We start from the raw sequence: 16,058 nt of genomic DNA on the forward strand, positions 1-16,058 counted from the left end.
TACTGACGTTCAATTCCCCTCTAAAAAAAAAATAAAAATAAAATTGTTGTGTATGACTCATATAAACTTGAATAATTGAAATGGTTAATCATATTATATATTTGATTGTATTATGTTATACTTGTCTGTATTACGTTGTATTTGTCTGTATTATGCTATAAAAATTATTTCTAAAATATAACTATTATTATTATTATTTTACGGGATGGAGTTGTAATTACTTAGCTTTCTCTAATTTTTGTGTTTTTGTTTTCCTTTGTTCTCTTCCTATTTATATTGTGCAGGTTGGTGAAAGGGACTATGTTGCAGGAATGAGTGAACCTATAGTTTTTAAGTTCACCTAGTTTAATAAACATTACACTACTGTCATTTGAGATTGTTTAGTTTTGGTTTGGTTTAAATTAGACAACTTAGTTTGGTTTATTTTGATACTTTGGTTTGTGAGTTAAATTTTCATTCTTAATAATTAGCATTGCATTTATTTTTAACAATAGATGCGACGGTAACACCCTAAAGGTTTGGCTAGATATTTTAATGAAAAGTGAATGTTTATAAAGTTTTAGAACCAAAGTTTTGGGGTGTTACAAGTAAACTGCGACTTGAAGTCGCGGTCAATTAATATTAACCGCTATATCAAATAGCGGTTTATTTTTACAATAACTGTTACTTTGAGTAGCGACTTATAAGGGTAAACCGCTATTCGTAGTAGCTGGAATTAAAACCCACTTTTGCATTATTCAAGGAAAAAATTCTAATAATGTTGGTTATTGTTTCTCCTAAAAAAGAAATTCTTTTTCTTAAGGAGAAAAAACAAAAAAAAAAACTAAATAGTATATCGCGATTTAGTGTTTTTTAATTGTTACCGCAGCGGTCCAAACCTGACTTTAGAATAGTCAGCTTTAAGTCAAGTTTTATCAGAATTAAGTCGTACTGTTTGATTATTTTAATTCACATCATCCCATTAAATAATATACAACTAACCTTCCCCTCCCTTTTCTCTTACTTGTCTTCAACCATTCTTTCCTCATACTACTGTCTCAGGAAGCGCAGCAACCAATTTCCTATGCATTTCAAGCTGTTCAAATCTTCAGGTTCCTCTTCAATCTCCGTTTTTCATATTCTTTTCTTGAACCTTGATTTTCTGCATTTGCAATTGGAGTTACTGTGTAATTTGTCTTGAGTATTTTTTAATGGATGTTTCATGTTTGTTTGTTGTATCACAAGTTCTTATACTTGCTTTCTTTTTTGTTGATTTCCTAAAGTATGTAATCAATATTGTTGCATGTCAGTCGAAATCTCCAGCTGGGTTGTGGCTGACTGGCTGTTGATGCTGATTGCTTTTCTTTTGGAATTTTTTGTGTTAGTAGAAGTGAAATGTAGAAGTTTAGTTTTCCTCCATTTCCAGAAAGAAAAGGACAAAGGGAACAGAATCTTGGATATTGTCCAGGATAAACGAACTCGAAATGGGGAAGCATCTAGATTTTTAAATTAAGATGCTGAAAGCAATCAACAAAGGAGAGGCTACCCAGGATAAGTAGTAGATAAACTTTTTTGTATAAAGAGAGGAAGGAGATTTATTTTGATAATAGTTGAGAAAATTAGGGTTTACCTTACCATCGTTCAAAATGGCTGTGGTAGCCCCTAGAGTGACAGGAAAAATTAGATTGTTGAGGGAGAGAAGAGACTAGAGAGTAAAGGGAAACTCGGCAGTTATGCTACTAATGGCGGTTTTATAAGGGTTTTTAGACTTGCCCTTTTGAAAATTGTTGTTACATAACTTCATCATGTCCTTCTTGCCATTTCATTAGTTATGTAACTGGGACTAGCTACTGTAGAACATTCTTTTTAGCTGTTTGAATTGGTCAAAGAAAGAGAAAAGGGGGAACATATATTGCAATAGACATCCAAAATGCACACACCAAAGAAGGGAGAAAAATGTGTGGGCTTGGATGTTGGGAATGTATATGAGTTAGTGTCTACATATCATCTTCATACTGATAATAGGATGGGGAATTCATGTTTTCAAAAATTATTCATTCATCATATATATAACCTAATCATATGGTAGGGTGTGGTCATATTGTTGATGGAATAATTCTTAAACTTGAAAAATACAAATTTGGGTTTAGAAATCCATTATTGTGAATTTGTTTAAAAATTTAAGTCAACTCTATTTCTTTTTTCCTCTCCTCTCCCTTTCCAATTCTCTTTCTAGGGTTTCTATTTCTCTTGTCCTGCTAGGACGGAAATAGTCTAATTTCTTCGGATATTAGACTATTTCCAACCCCTTTCCTTCATTTTTAGAGTTATCCTTCTTCACTGCTTTCTTTTGTTTTGTTCTCTCCATGTGTGTGAGTTTTTCTCCCCTTTTTGATGGATTGCTTCTCATCTTTGTACGAGTTTTTTTGCTTTTATGGTGTTAATAATTTGGAAGATGATATGGATCTATGAGGGTTTAGGGTTTTTGAGCAATTTGTCGTTGGCAAGAATTATATCACGGAGATTGTAAAGGTCTCTACTTGGAAAGATGCAAAGACATCGAAAAGCACTGCTCGCGTCAAGGTTGAAGTGCTGGAGTTGGAGATGTGCTCGAGTATGCTTAAAATTAATTGGTTCTATTCTGAAAATTGTTGTGATTTGCTAAATCTGTAATTTTCAGATCTTAATTATCATTGTATGTGCCGTATAGCTTATTATTAATCATGTATTTTCTTCCCATAAAAAAAAAGAATCTGTTTAAAAATTTAGGCTGCCTTTAGTCCTTTAGTGCGATCCATCTGACCCAATCACAGGTTTTTGTTGAAATCTGGCAGGTCCAGGAACTTTGATATGAATACTTATGAAAGGGATGAAACACCAATGCTGTCAGTTAACCCTGACCCATTGTCAGATGAGAATGAAAATCCTACATATAATAAGTCTCCATTGTGGATGAGAAGTGTATCTGTTTCTGCTCGTATGAGTCCTGCAGAATCTTGGGAGGAAAGTAACTTTGCTGGACACGGCCCTCTAAGAAGTGACATAACTTCATTTGTGCAGATGAGTGGTCCATTGTATGTCAAAAGTAAGCCAGATTACTCATATGATGCTAAATCACAAGCCCCAGGACTCCAGGACAAATTGCAGTTGACAGAAAAGTATTCTAAAAATGATGGAATGACCATGAATGGATGGGAGCATACTGGTTATAATGAGAAAAACACACATTTATTAAGATCTGGTCAACTGGGAATGTGCAATGACCCTTACTGTACAACTTGTCCATCAGACTACAATTACAGGTCTCAGCAAGGAAAATTCAGAAGGACTTCTGATATATTTGATGCAAAGGTGATTTATCATTTAGTTGTGTATAAGTAATACTCCTTTTGTTGATAAATAGATGTTCCATTTTGACTTTCGTACAATTCATGAACTCCACTCTGACCACATTTTTTTTGGAATATGTATAAATCTCACTGTTAGCGTACATGATGTCGTTGAATCTGTCTCGATGTATATTTTTAAATAACGAAATCCGTTAAAGTATCTTATTCCAATGAATAAGAAAATGGATTGTATATCCATCATATAGGAACCTATTTATATATTACATATTTGATTTTTATAATTCTTTAATACTCCCTTCGTTCCAGAATAGTCTGAACACTTTCATTTTATGTTTGTCCCAAATTAGTTTTAACACTTCCATTTTTGGCATGGTCCCACTAATACTATATTATTTCTTTTATACTCTTTTGGCCCACACTCTACCTTTATGAATAAAAAGTTACCCAACTTTCTCTCTCCTCGAATAAAAAAGTACCCCACCAACTACTATCACATCTACTTTTTAAACAAGATAATATTTGATAACCACACTACAACTTATCACCTTAAATTACGTGTCCAAACAAGTGTTTAGATCTTTTTGGGACGGAGGGAGTAATAGATAATTGGAGGTATTAATGGTCATGCATTAGCAAGTGTGCAAGTCAAAATGGCGCTTCTATTTAAGAATGGAGGGAGTAAGAAATTATATTGTTTATGTTGATTGTCTTTGGTTATTATTTCTAGCTACCTGATACAGAATATATCTAGGATATTTTCTCCTCATATTTAGGGACATATTTTTGTATACAGCTAGAATTATTTGCCCTTTTCTAGTTCAGAAGTATTATCTCAATATAATAAGACAAGCCTGTCATATACGATTATGTCAATATAATAAGACCAGGCTTGTCATATAGTTACCTCAAATTTGCCTTTTTCTAGTTTAGAAGCCATATATTTCCCCCCTTAGGTGATCTGGTTTCAAAACTATGATTAGGACGCTAGAATTGATACTGATGGCGGGAAGAATCTACATTGTGTGTTTCCATATAATTTTACCCTTAGGTGATGTGCTTTCAAAACTATGATCAGGACACTAGAATTGATGCTGATGGCTGGAAGAATCTACATTGTGTGTTTTGTCATCCTTTTACTTCAGTCAAATCACAAGTTGGTTTGATTGATAGTGTGGAAGGAGAAGGTGTTTGGAGATAAAGTAATCTTTTAACAAGCCTGCCCTTATTTGCAATTGCAACTGTATCCGCTTATTATGATATTCTAATTTATTCTGTGGGTAGGAGATCTGTTTGCAGTTTATATTTTTTGCAAGAATAAGCTTCAAGTTTTAGCCAAAACGTCCCCCACTACTACTAAATATTCCTTTACTAGAACATTTATATAAAGAAATTCATTTTTGATTTTATCTTAGAAGTGGCAAAAGAAAGAGAAAATAGAAGAAGAGGAAGCCATATGTTGCAAAAGATTGACTTTAACTTGAAGTGTAGTTCCCTCGTTGGTCTAGATGCTAGCTTCATGTATTTAATTTAATCAATTTTTGGTCCCATCAGTCAAATCCAGGTGCTATGTTTCTCTTTCCTTGTAATTCCTATAATGTAGTGCCATTGATATTTCTGTATCTGTACTTGAAATATATGCATGCTCTAGCTTTTGATCGCCTTATAAATGTCACCACTTGCTTCATCCCTGCAACTTACATCAAGTTGTATCCTTCCAGTTGCTGGTCCCTTGCACAATCTCCTCCAATCTCTGCATTGTTCTTGTTTGATTTTTTTATCAACCTATATGTCTGTTTTGTTACCTGCAGTTTCATAATGCACTTTATGGAGATGCTAAAGGATGGGCGAAGAGATTTTGTTCTTTTGTGTATTCATATATCCCAGGAGTTATCAATCCCCATGCCAGAGTTATACAGAAGTGGAACAAATTTTTTGTCATCTCTTGCCTAGTTTCGATTTTTGTTGATCCTTTGTTTTTCTTCGTGCTATCAGTATTAGAGGTAACTCCTTCGAACCCCTTCCGTTCTTTCATCTTCTTCCTCTTTCCCATTTTATTATGTCTATGGAAGTGTCTCTGTGTCTATTCGCAAGCATGGGTGTTGCATACAAGCAAAACGTACAAGTAACAGTCTACTGTGCCAGTTTACAACTCAAGGAGATCAGGTCAAATTGCATGGCTATTTACGTGATGATCTGTGTTACGTTAATCTTTTTGTGCATCAGCACTCATCCGGTTGAGATAGTAGAAAAAAGCATTTGGAAAGACCACTAGATCTTTTTTCTTTCTTTAACTTCTGTGAGAATCAAGTGATATGTAAGTGGTGTTTCTTGGCACAGAGTGAGTGTAGTAAAGTACTCAGCTACTCATAACTCTATAATTCCATACCTGATTTTTTCCTTAATGCACTAGTGTTGTGTTGGGGTAGCCGGGTAGGTAAAAATCCACGAGTATTTCTGTTGAGTGACACCTAAAGCAAGATACTGATCTACCCTGTCTGGAATAGTTTATCATGTCCTAGTTTTTGTTTTAGTTTAGCACAAGTATTTCTTCTTGTATGCAGGATTCAAAGTGCATAGTCATTGACAGGGCCATGTCAATCACAATGGCAGTTTTCAGAAGCTTAACTGACATCATTTATCTATTTCATATCCTTCTTCAGGTAAATATTTCAGATTATAATTCTTTAGAAGTCTTGGATGACTAATATTACTCCTAAAATTGTTGTCTGTTTTGTGAACCACCAAAACTTATTGCTTAGGGATATCATGTAGTATTTTTAGGTAAAAATTTCTACATGTTTGGTCTTTTGTTCTTCATCATTACAAGTGACATGGTTTGAACATGGCCATGAGAGTATACGCTGCAAGTAAATTGTGTAAGTTCAATTTATAGTCACTAATTTTCCATTTCATATCCCATTCGCAATTGCTACTAGACATCATTAGCCCATGAGATATATATGAAGAAATTGGAATGCATCTATTGAGTTGAGTGTTCACCTTATAATTATTTTTCCTTTCTTTCCGAGACTTTTTTAGCGAATCTCTTGGTGAGATGATGTATATGCTAATAGAGGCGGATCCAAGATTTTCAGTTTGGTGGGTACCTAATACAATAGACTGAATCACCTAAATACTAATCCTTCGGTCCCCCAAAGGATTTCCCGTTTCTTTTAGGCTCAAGTAGTAAGGATAAGTATTACATAGGCCTTAGTTGCATAAAATCCGAATAAAAAATTGGAGTTGATATATTATTTATGAATTCATTATTGAGGAGAGAGAATATGGGACACTTTTCTATTATTATACTTTAATAGTATTATTATATAAGTAATATAATAAAGATAAAAAGGTAAATAATATTGTAATGAGTGGTCCCATACCAAATAAGGAGATGGAAAATGTATTTTGGACAAAGATAAATGGAAAAATGAGAAAGGTATTTGAGACGAAGGGAGTATAACCTAACCAAGTATTTAATTAAAACTTTAATATAAACCAAGTTTGTGAATTGTGATACATAAAAAATTCTTACACAAAAATTATTAATTACTTAGCTTCATCAAACAAGCTAACAATAAAAGATTGGGATTTGACGATGACAATTTTACAACTTGGTTACCATATTTGAAAATCAATTTTCATGATATTAATCATATTTTTGTTATGAGAGATGAAGTTAGATTTTGGATAAGATCAGAGTTAAACATTTGAAAAAGGAAATGCAATAATAAAGCAGAGGAGAAAAAAGAAAGAACAGCAGTAAACCTGCAAATTGAAATGAACATGAAAAAAATCAACTGTTTAGAAGAGTGGGGGAGGAAGGAACCTTTAGAATCGGCAAATAATGCTTCTATGTTTTTCATCCCTTCCCGCCTCTTCAAACCCAATTATTTACGCAAAGAAACTTTTAGATTATATTAAATGCATTTCAAATCGAATAAAAAAAGAAAACTTGAAATTTTTGGTGGGGCACATGCCATGACCCTATTTGACTCTGCTCGTTTATGGTAACGAGAAAGTATGAATTCTAAGCAAAGTTTAGACATTGATCAGAATTTAGGAAGTTCGGTGGGGCGCATGCCATGACCCTAATTGGATATGCTCCTGTATGGTAACTAGAAAGCACAAATTCTAAGTAAAGTTGAGACATTGATCAGAATTCAGAGAGTTCAGATTTAGGCGTGAAGATTAGCTCTTGCTCCTGAAGTCTAATAGCGTTTTAAGGTTAAAAGATTAGCTCTCAAGCCCTCTCAACAATAGTGACAGTCGTGTAGTTTTATCTGCCACGAAAACCAGTCCAAGAACAGCAATTTTTATTAAGCCAAAGATTTGCAAAACGTTCATTTTCTGTATTATGAAATCTGCCAAATAGCTTACACTTAACCAAATATATAAAAGATGAACAAACTATCTTGATTCGGACACTTCCTTAACTCAACCACCTAAAAATAAACTGAAAACAAACTCTTAAACATACAAAAACACACGATTTCACATAGAGTCTGAAACGATCTAAAACAAGTTGCATTCACTCTAAAAACCTTGCTAAAACAAGTTGCGCTTACCTAGTGTAAGTAAAATACATGTGAAGCTTATTAATGACGACTGGTAGGGCTTTATGCTAATTCTAATGATCTAATCGAATTAGAGAACAAGGAGGTTACCAAGAAATAATTTGATAGAAAAGGTTCTAGGAAAACTGTGAACAACATGGTCTAGGAACTTTCCTAAACTGAGCTGTAGGTGGTGTTAGCCGCCTCTCTAAGTGTTGCTTGGGCTCCCAGAAAGCCGCAAAAACCCAGACGAAGGCAAGGAAATGCCGAACCAGTTGACAAGCCGTGCAACGTGCCTTCTTCTCTCGCAACGTGCCAAGTAACACTTCTTTTTCATCGTCCATAGCTATGTCATTTGCATTATGAGACATACAGCGTGCACCTTTGTTTTTGGTGATAAAGGTATGAGCATAGGACTATAATAGTAGGGCTCCCTATGTTGCCCTATTTGAGAAATATTCCGTAAACGAAAAAATATGACACAATCAAATTGAACTAGATCCTTGATGTATGTGTGGAGTCACAAATGACTTATAGTTCCTTTCTTGAGGGGTTCTTGGAAGTTCTTTAGCTTTGTTGGATGTTTATTGAACTTTCTTTGTAGTTATTATTAGTTATTATGCTTTCTTGTATTAGTTTTGCTTCCATGGTTTTATATTCTACTTGGAAAGGTTTTACATGGTTTGAGCTTTAGGTCTCTTTATTAATTACATGGTTTAGGCGAATTTCCCATAATCACAGGAGTCTAATTTCCCTTAATCATAGGAGTCTTGGTTAGTTATTTGCATTAGTTAGGAGTCTTGTAATTCTATCCTAAAATAGCCGTGTGTTTTAGCTAACTAGATGGCTGAATATTTGGTTGTTTAGCTTAGAAAGGAGTCTTAGAAAGATAGAGTAGGGTTTCTTTAGTTTGTACTGTATTTCTTCAACATTATAATAAGCGCGTATAATTTTGAGTTTATGAATTTCGAATGTTTTGAGCAGTGATTCGGTTTTGTTAAAGCCAAACACACAAATTGAGGTTTGTCTCCATCTCCTGATTGAGGTTAGTGAAAGATCCTCTAGTCTCCAGGGAACAATTAGAGCCCATCCTTTGTTCCATTGTTTAAAGTTACAATCTTTAACCCATAAAACAGTATAAGATTAAAACCAGAGTAGTGTTCTTTTTTCATAATTAGAGGGTTTCTACTATTATTACAAGGTGGTTATAAATCAATCCTACTATTCATGAAATAGTACAATCAATTATAGTGGTGATGCTGTAACAAGAAATGGAGTTTGTTGATAATGGATCATAGTGGATGTGCCCATGCAGTAGTTCCTTACTAGGTGATGGGTTGGGATCACTGGGTAAGTTCCAAGTTGCCACCTTCCCCCAACCCTTACGAATCCCCACACACCAAATTTACCCAGAAGCCTAAAACTAATAATTGTGCCACAAATTAGCTTCATTGGATCACCACAATGAATGCTCACTGTCCAAACAATTACGCAATATTGAGATTTATATAGAAAGCACAGCATTGGTACCTTCCTCTGTGAACACAATCACCAAATCTGCCACCAAGGTGAAGAATCTACAGTACATGTACTGTATTGTGTGTAAAGTTGTTTTTTTCCTCCATTTTATTTTTCTGTCTGGATGGCAGGATTTTTTAGCGTATAGTTTTTTCTAGATCTCCCTGTGGTGAAACTCTGACTGGCTGTACTTCAATCACAGTTCAGGCTGGCTTATGTTGCTCCTGAATCTAGGGTGGTTGGTGCTGGAGTCCTGGTTGATCTGCCAAGCAAAATTGCACTTCATTATTTTACTGGATATTTTCTGATAGATTTTTTTGCTGCACTGCCGATTCCTCAAGTAAGTTTTTTCTTATTCTATGCCTTTATTACCAATTACACTTGATTGAGTGGTTTTTCCTTGTTGAGTATAGACATGAATTTAGTCTTCCTTTTTCTTGGTTATGCATAATGGGCTGCATAAATGGATGCCATTTACCATGCAGCTTCTCCTATCAAATGCATCACACGTTGTGGCTTGTGCTATGCATTTCAAGCAATTAGCTTTATACATTGTTTCTGGTCATTCTTTTTTCTTTTTCAAGAATATCATGGCTTATGCTGTTTGTCAAGTAGCATATGTCCCCTTCAAAGCCACATACATACACACTGCCCTCTCCTCCCCCCTTCCTCCAATACGCAGACAATCTTAGTTTCGAGGATGGTGGCCATCTTGTAGAATAAGAAAACTCATTCCTAGTTTCATCACTCTACTGGCGCACATAAACAAACATTAGGTTGAAAATTTTGGTCTTCATATTTGAAATATGTTATTACTATTCAGCCTCTGGACCACCTGTCTATGCAGAAACTTAGAATTTCATATGGACATCATATTTCGAATGAAGCTGGATTTAGCAATAGTAGGAGCTTTAGAAGATAAGCCTTGAGTCTTGAAAAAGAAGCTACAAGAAATATTTATAAAAGAGTCCTGCAATTATTGTTATATCCAAACAGTTTCAGTCCAGTTCAGTTGCAGTTTGAACCAGTTTTATCCAAACAGTTAAATCAATCAACGGTTGAATCCATAGCTATTAAAACACGTTGCAGTTATTTTCAGTTTCGTTTAAGTTTATTTCAGTTATTGACGAAAATCACATAAGTTCGACAATAATCGCATCGGTTCGGGTTGAAATTACTCACATTCTTGTATATGTTGGGGAAAAATGGAACTTCATGTCAGATTTTGGTCAAATATTTTTCGGGTCGGTTAAAATTAACGCGGCAAAAAAGAGTAGTCCGACACTTGCCTCGAAAAACACTGGTTTACTTCCAAAGAACGTGTATGAAAGTGACATCGATATAAGCGTACTTTACTATTATATTTGACAATTCGGAATAAGACAATTTGGAATAAGCTGATCTTCAAACTTTGAGTTGTATGCAAATCACACCATGTTTGGTCACAAAGGATGTCTAATTTGAGTATAAATTCTTATAAACTTCTTCGAAAGACATTTTTTAGATTAAATCACTGTCTTAATATAACTATAGCTAGTCATTAAGCTATATGCATTTGAAAATTGAAAACATATAATCGACGTAAAATAAGTTAATATGGGATTAGATCAAGGTATCTATGAGAATTAATAAGCGAAGTCAAGATAACAATACTCCGTTTAACTTAATCGTCAACAAGTTATAATCAATTTGAAACTTATACATCTTAGCCAAACTGAAAGAAATTAATACTCCCTGTGTCCCATAGTACTCTTGACAATTATCAAGGCACGTAGTTTTAGATGATAAGTTGTTTGATTATCAATTGTTATTTAATTGAAAAGTAGATATGATAGGAGTTAGTTATTAGTAAAAGTAGTATTATTTTATTTTAAGGAGAGAAAATGTGAGCCATGGTTAGAGTGGTAGGTAATAAGAGTGATATTATTTTATTTGGAGTAGAAAAAGTGTGGGCCAATAGTTAAAACGTAGAATGCTTAAAATATTAATGGGTCATATCCCAAAATAGAAGTGTAAAGAGTATCCTGCTACAGATAAAAAAGAAAAGTGTAAAGAGTATTCTGGGACTGATGGAGTATTAGATTAGATGAATGTATCAACGTAAGTCGGGAAAGTAATTGAAAATAACTTTCCTCCATTTAATGTAAGATTAAGTTATATCCATTTTGATTTTAAAACATAATATTTGTAACAAACCCGAAATCCATACACGTCTACGACTACGTCGCATCGACTTTGGGAGTATTACCGCCGCGATGAAACGCAAAGCATATTAAAAGGAATACTAACTCAAAATGTTGTCTCGAAATCTGAAATGCAGCGGAAAGAAAAATGTAACTACAATTCGGGAATCATCAACAATCCTTTTTATTCAAACCACAAACCAATTAAGTAAATCATAGTAATCTTATAGTACTTAATTAAAATGCTTTAAAGTTCAAACAATACTGACTATCCCCCGTATGCTCGGTATCATGCAGCCTGCCCCCCATTGTAGCATTAATGGTTCATCACAGGTCAACAAACACATAATAACACACAATCAGCTAGGCTCAGTACATAATGAACCATTGAATGCATATAAACATAAACGAAGCAATAATGAACAATCCTAAGCATGATACTATAATACGTTACATCCTTTACTCTTTATTTAGTTGGCAGCGAACGGGCACCGTCATCTTACTAGAATCATACGGGCTACTTAATTCTTAATAGACAACTTGGTCTATTAGAAGAAATGCAAATACAGTTTCGTTCCTTCTCACACCCATCATCTTAGTATGCATACCCTCAAGATCGTATAGATCCTTTTGCCTACTTGAGTTATCAAAATTTATAAGGACACTACTATCATCACAGTAGGGCTGCGTAGGAGTGTAGAAAAGGTCCCACACTCCCCCCATTGTTCATAACTTGTAGGGAGTCCAACTATGCCATAGTTCACTTTTAATACTGTCCATTCATATCACAACAACATAGAATCATTTAACATGTTTTCTTGGTTATAGTACTCAAATCTTTTCTCTTGTAACACTCTTGTTACACCATGGATCAGATAATACGAATACAATACTCATGTTCGTAATACGATAGAATTACGCATTCCAATGCAACATATCAATTTCCAATCATAAACATGTTACCAAACAATCTCAACAATCAAAATGTTCCCTATCATGATTCTAGGTTCCAATAGAATAAATTGCAACCTAATCATGATACTAGTACTTGCAACTAAGCTGGTACGCTACGTACCTTGTAACGGAGAATCTTCGCTGTCTTAACCAAACATTCCACTTATGAAATTGGGACCTAAACGATTAAGTAAGTACTTCAGTGCTACGTCCTTGATAATGTTATCAACTAATACGTAACTAACTATAACGACTTAGTAATTCGAAATATAAACGATAACTAAACTCATTGTTTATGAACTTCTTTTTCTTTTCAATTCTATTGAGCATAGCGTCTTTTAGGAGTCAATGTTAGTGAGTCAAACTTATTTTAGTTAGTGTAATAATCCACTAATTTTACCAAGTCCATTCAAGTCATATGTCCAATCAAGTCTTATGTCCCATATCCAAAAATCAGGTTCGCATAGCAAGGTTATACTTCCACCTAATAACAATAATCTACTTTCTTTACTTCCCACCTTATTTAATTACAACCCTTAAATCAGATTTACAACTTAAATCAGATTAATAACTGAAACTAATTATACAACTTAATTAGTTACTAATTAACTCAAATTACAAATTAATTACTTACAACTTAAATTAATTATAAGGACAGAATATATAATAACAAAACTACTATAATATTATATTGTACATATTAGGTTTTATTACCACTGAAACTCGCCGGCAACCGAACTCCGACATCGGAACCCTCGCGCACGTCACTTCGCACGCACCACACGTCGGTCGCACGTCGCACATCATTGCACTCGAACAATCGCCCACTTTGCACTCTCGTCGCGCGAATCGCTCGAGCCTCGTCGCTCACGCCGATCTTCGAACTCCCTTACTCACCAATTCGCTCGCACAAGCCGAGATTCGTCGCACAACCTTGTCGCGAACGCTCGCACAACACCAACAGCCTCGCGCACCCTCGTCGCACAACGCTTCACAACCCTCAAACACGCACCACCCTCCCCTCCGCACGTTCGCACAACCCCACGTCACGTCGAACGCACCACACACACAACCCTCACACTCTACTTCGTCGAAGGCGACGAAAGAGAAGGACAGAGGAGAGAGAGAACAACGAGAGAGAGGAGAGAGAAATTGAGAGAGAAGAAAGAAAAGCGGCTGAGAGAGGAGAGAGAGAGGTAAGGTTTTTTTTTCTTTGTGTGTTTTTTATTCTTATTCTCTCTATTTTATAGTGTGGCATATTTAGGTCTAGTAGGATTCGGTTTAATCTTTTAAAATTCCGAAATTAACTAAACCGAACTATATTATTATAATTATTCATTGTAAATAATACTAAAATACCTTTTAATTATATTCTTTATATTTTCTTAATTATAAAGAATTAACTCCAAAAATACAGAGTATTACAATATTGGAGTGAAACAAATTGATATTGAATTGTTAAATCAATGTAAATCAATAAACTAAATCAAGATCACAATACTCCATTTAAGTTAATTGTTAACAAGTTATAATCATTTTCTTAGACTCATACATCTAAGCCAAACTGAAAGACATTGATATTAGAATAAGTGAATATATCAATATAAGCCGGTAACATAATTGAAGATAACAATGATCCATTTTGAATTCACAACATAAAATCGAAGTGACAATATGATATTAGAATATGATTGTATGAAGATGAAGACACCGCGACTGCGAGACATGAAGTGATGAAGTATGAACTTATGAAATTATAAATAGGAAAAGATGAAAATTATGAAATTTATACTTCCTCCAATTACACTTTTGATATCACGGACTCCTAGGCAATTTTTGGAGAGGAGAGAGATAGAGACAAAGAAAACAAAAGGGTCTCATGTGAAAATGTGATATGAGAGAGATATAGAGAAGTTATTAACCAAAATGAAAGTGTAACATTTAATTTAAAACTTCATAATATAGAAAGTGTAACATGTAAAAAAAAAATGGAGGAAGTAATTTATTTGAACTTGATCAACTTATTATTAGTGAATACTAATTAATGGTTGATACATTAACGATCAAAGCACAAGTAGGTGTGAAATGACTCAGACTCTCATCAACTTGTTCGGTGTGAGTTCCTGGTGTAATCCTAATTTCTTCCATTTTGTCGAAATCCATAGCATGTTAAAAAACAAAATCAATAATTGTTATTTTGTGTCAATCACTTTTCAGTAGTCACTAAACTCACATATTTGTTACTGTTAGTTATTTGTTATTAATTGTTCAATGTTTAATTTTCAAAATATTATGAAAATTAAGGTCATTGATTTGTGAAATATCAAAATCCAAATATTGATTAAGTTAGCAATACATGTGCTTAAAGGAATGTCATGAACGATGATCAGTTTGTTACTAACTAAATTTGTATAGGATAATCAAATTATTAATTGCTTAAGTGAGTAATAATTGTATAAGTAATGATATAAGTAGGAATGGCACCGGGTCGGACTTGGACCGGATTATGCATAATCCGACTCCGACCCTACAAAAAGTCGGATTTTAAATCCGAGTCTGACTCCGACCCGACTTAAAATCCGAACATTCGACTCCGAATCCGATTCGACTTAAAATCCGCACATCGGACTTAAAACCCGAACATCCAATCCTACAAGAAGTCGAATGTTTTTGCTCAATCTTAATTGAAATGAACTAATTTCAAATATTTTGACCACGGAGAAGATGACAAAGCTAGATTGTCACTAATTTCAAATATTTCAACTTTGGTTTTCTAATTAGCTTGAATTGCAATATTTTAATGGGTTTGTTGCCGGAGAGCGTTTCATGGAAATACTTTTCCATATAATTGATAAGGATGAACTTTTTTTTCCTTTAGTATTTTACTAAATAGCTAAAATCTATCTCATGAAATGTACTTGCGAATTCTCCCACTATTCTTTAGCGCCATTCAAGATATCTTTCCCCCCAAAACTTCCCCGTTTTCTCCTACTTTTGGGGTTAAGTGATGTGTTCACATTTAAGTTAGAGGTGTAGTATAGACTAAAGAGGCTACATACACCTATTGTTTACTCTAAAAGGTCTTAATTCTAAAGGCAGAAGCGCAAAAAATATCTTTTATAAGCAACTTTTTTAGATAAAGTAAAACTAACATCTATGACTAAAACAAACATTTAATTCAAGTCTTTTGGGTCCTTTATAAAGTGAGGCCATGTGCCATAGGTCGTTTTATACGCCTTATTAGACGACCCTGGACTTACTAGGTATCATAACATGTCTATTACAACAGCGCAAATAAAGGGTCGTCTAATAAACTATTAGTTACGAAATAAACAAACTTATAATTGAAATAAAGTTATATTTCATACTTTTTTAAAAGTTTGATCGATTTGAAATTATCAATTTATCACGAAATAGAACTATAATGTCATAAATTCATATATTAATAACAAAATTATCATGATAAATTTTCATGTCAGAGTATATCATAAAGTTGGGTAAAATGTAAATTCGATTTG

At 34.1% G+C, this 16,058-nt stretch overlaps 1 protein-coding gene across 8 annotated transcripts in view; it reads left to right on the forward strand.

The window, feature by feature from the left end:
• Positions 1-936: 936 nt before the first annotated feature.
• The window catches only part of LOC104901360 (probable cyclic nucleotide-gated ion channel 20, chloroplastic), a 50,396-nt gene continuing 35,274 nt past the window's right edge, over positions 937-16,058 (forward strand). For 6 of the 8 annotated variants that reach the window (XM_057391085.1, XM_048634645.1, XM_048634647.1 and 3 more), the window contains exons 1-5: positions 938-1,091; positions 2,793-3,330; positions 5,138-5,329; positions 5,891-5,989; positions 9,606-9,743. In XM_057391085.1, the coding sequence (XP_057247068.1) occupies positions 2,830-3,330; positions 5,138-5,329; positions 5,891-5,989; positions 9,606-9,743 (930 nt within the window). In that variant the 5' untranslated portion in view covers positions 938-1,091; positions 2,793-2,829. Of the gene's footprint in view, positions 1,092-2,792; positions 3,331-5,137; positions 5,330-5,890; positions 5,990-9,605; positions 9,744-16,058 lie in introns of all 8 variants that reach the window. The other 2 variants (XM_057391086.1, XM_057391087.1) reach the window with 2 other exon arrangements.

This window comes from Beta vulgaris, chromosome 8 (genome assembly GCF_026745355.1).
Source record: "Beta vulgaris subsp. vulgaris cultivar EL10 chromosome 8, EL10.2, whole genome shotgun sequence".
Lineage (NCBI taxonomy): Eukaryota > Viridiplantae > Streptophyta > Magnoliopsida > Caryophyllales > Amaranthaceae > Beta > Beta vulgaris.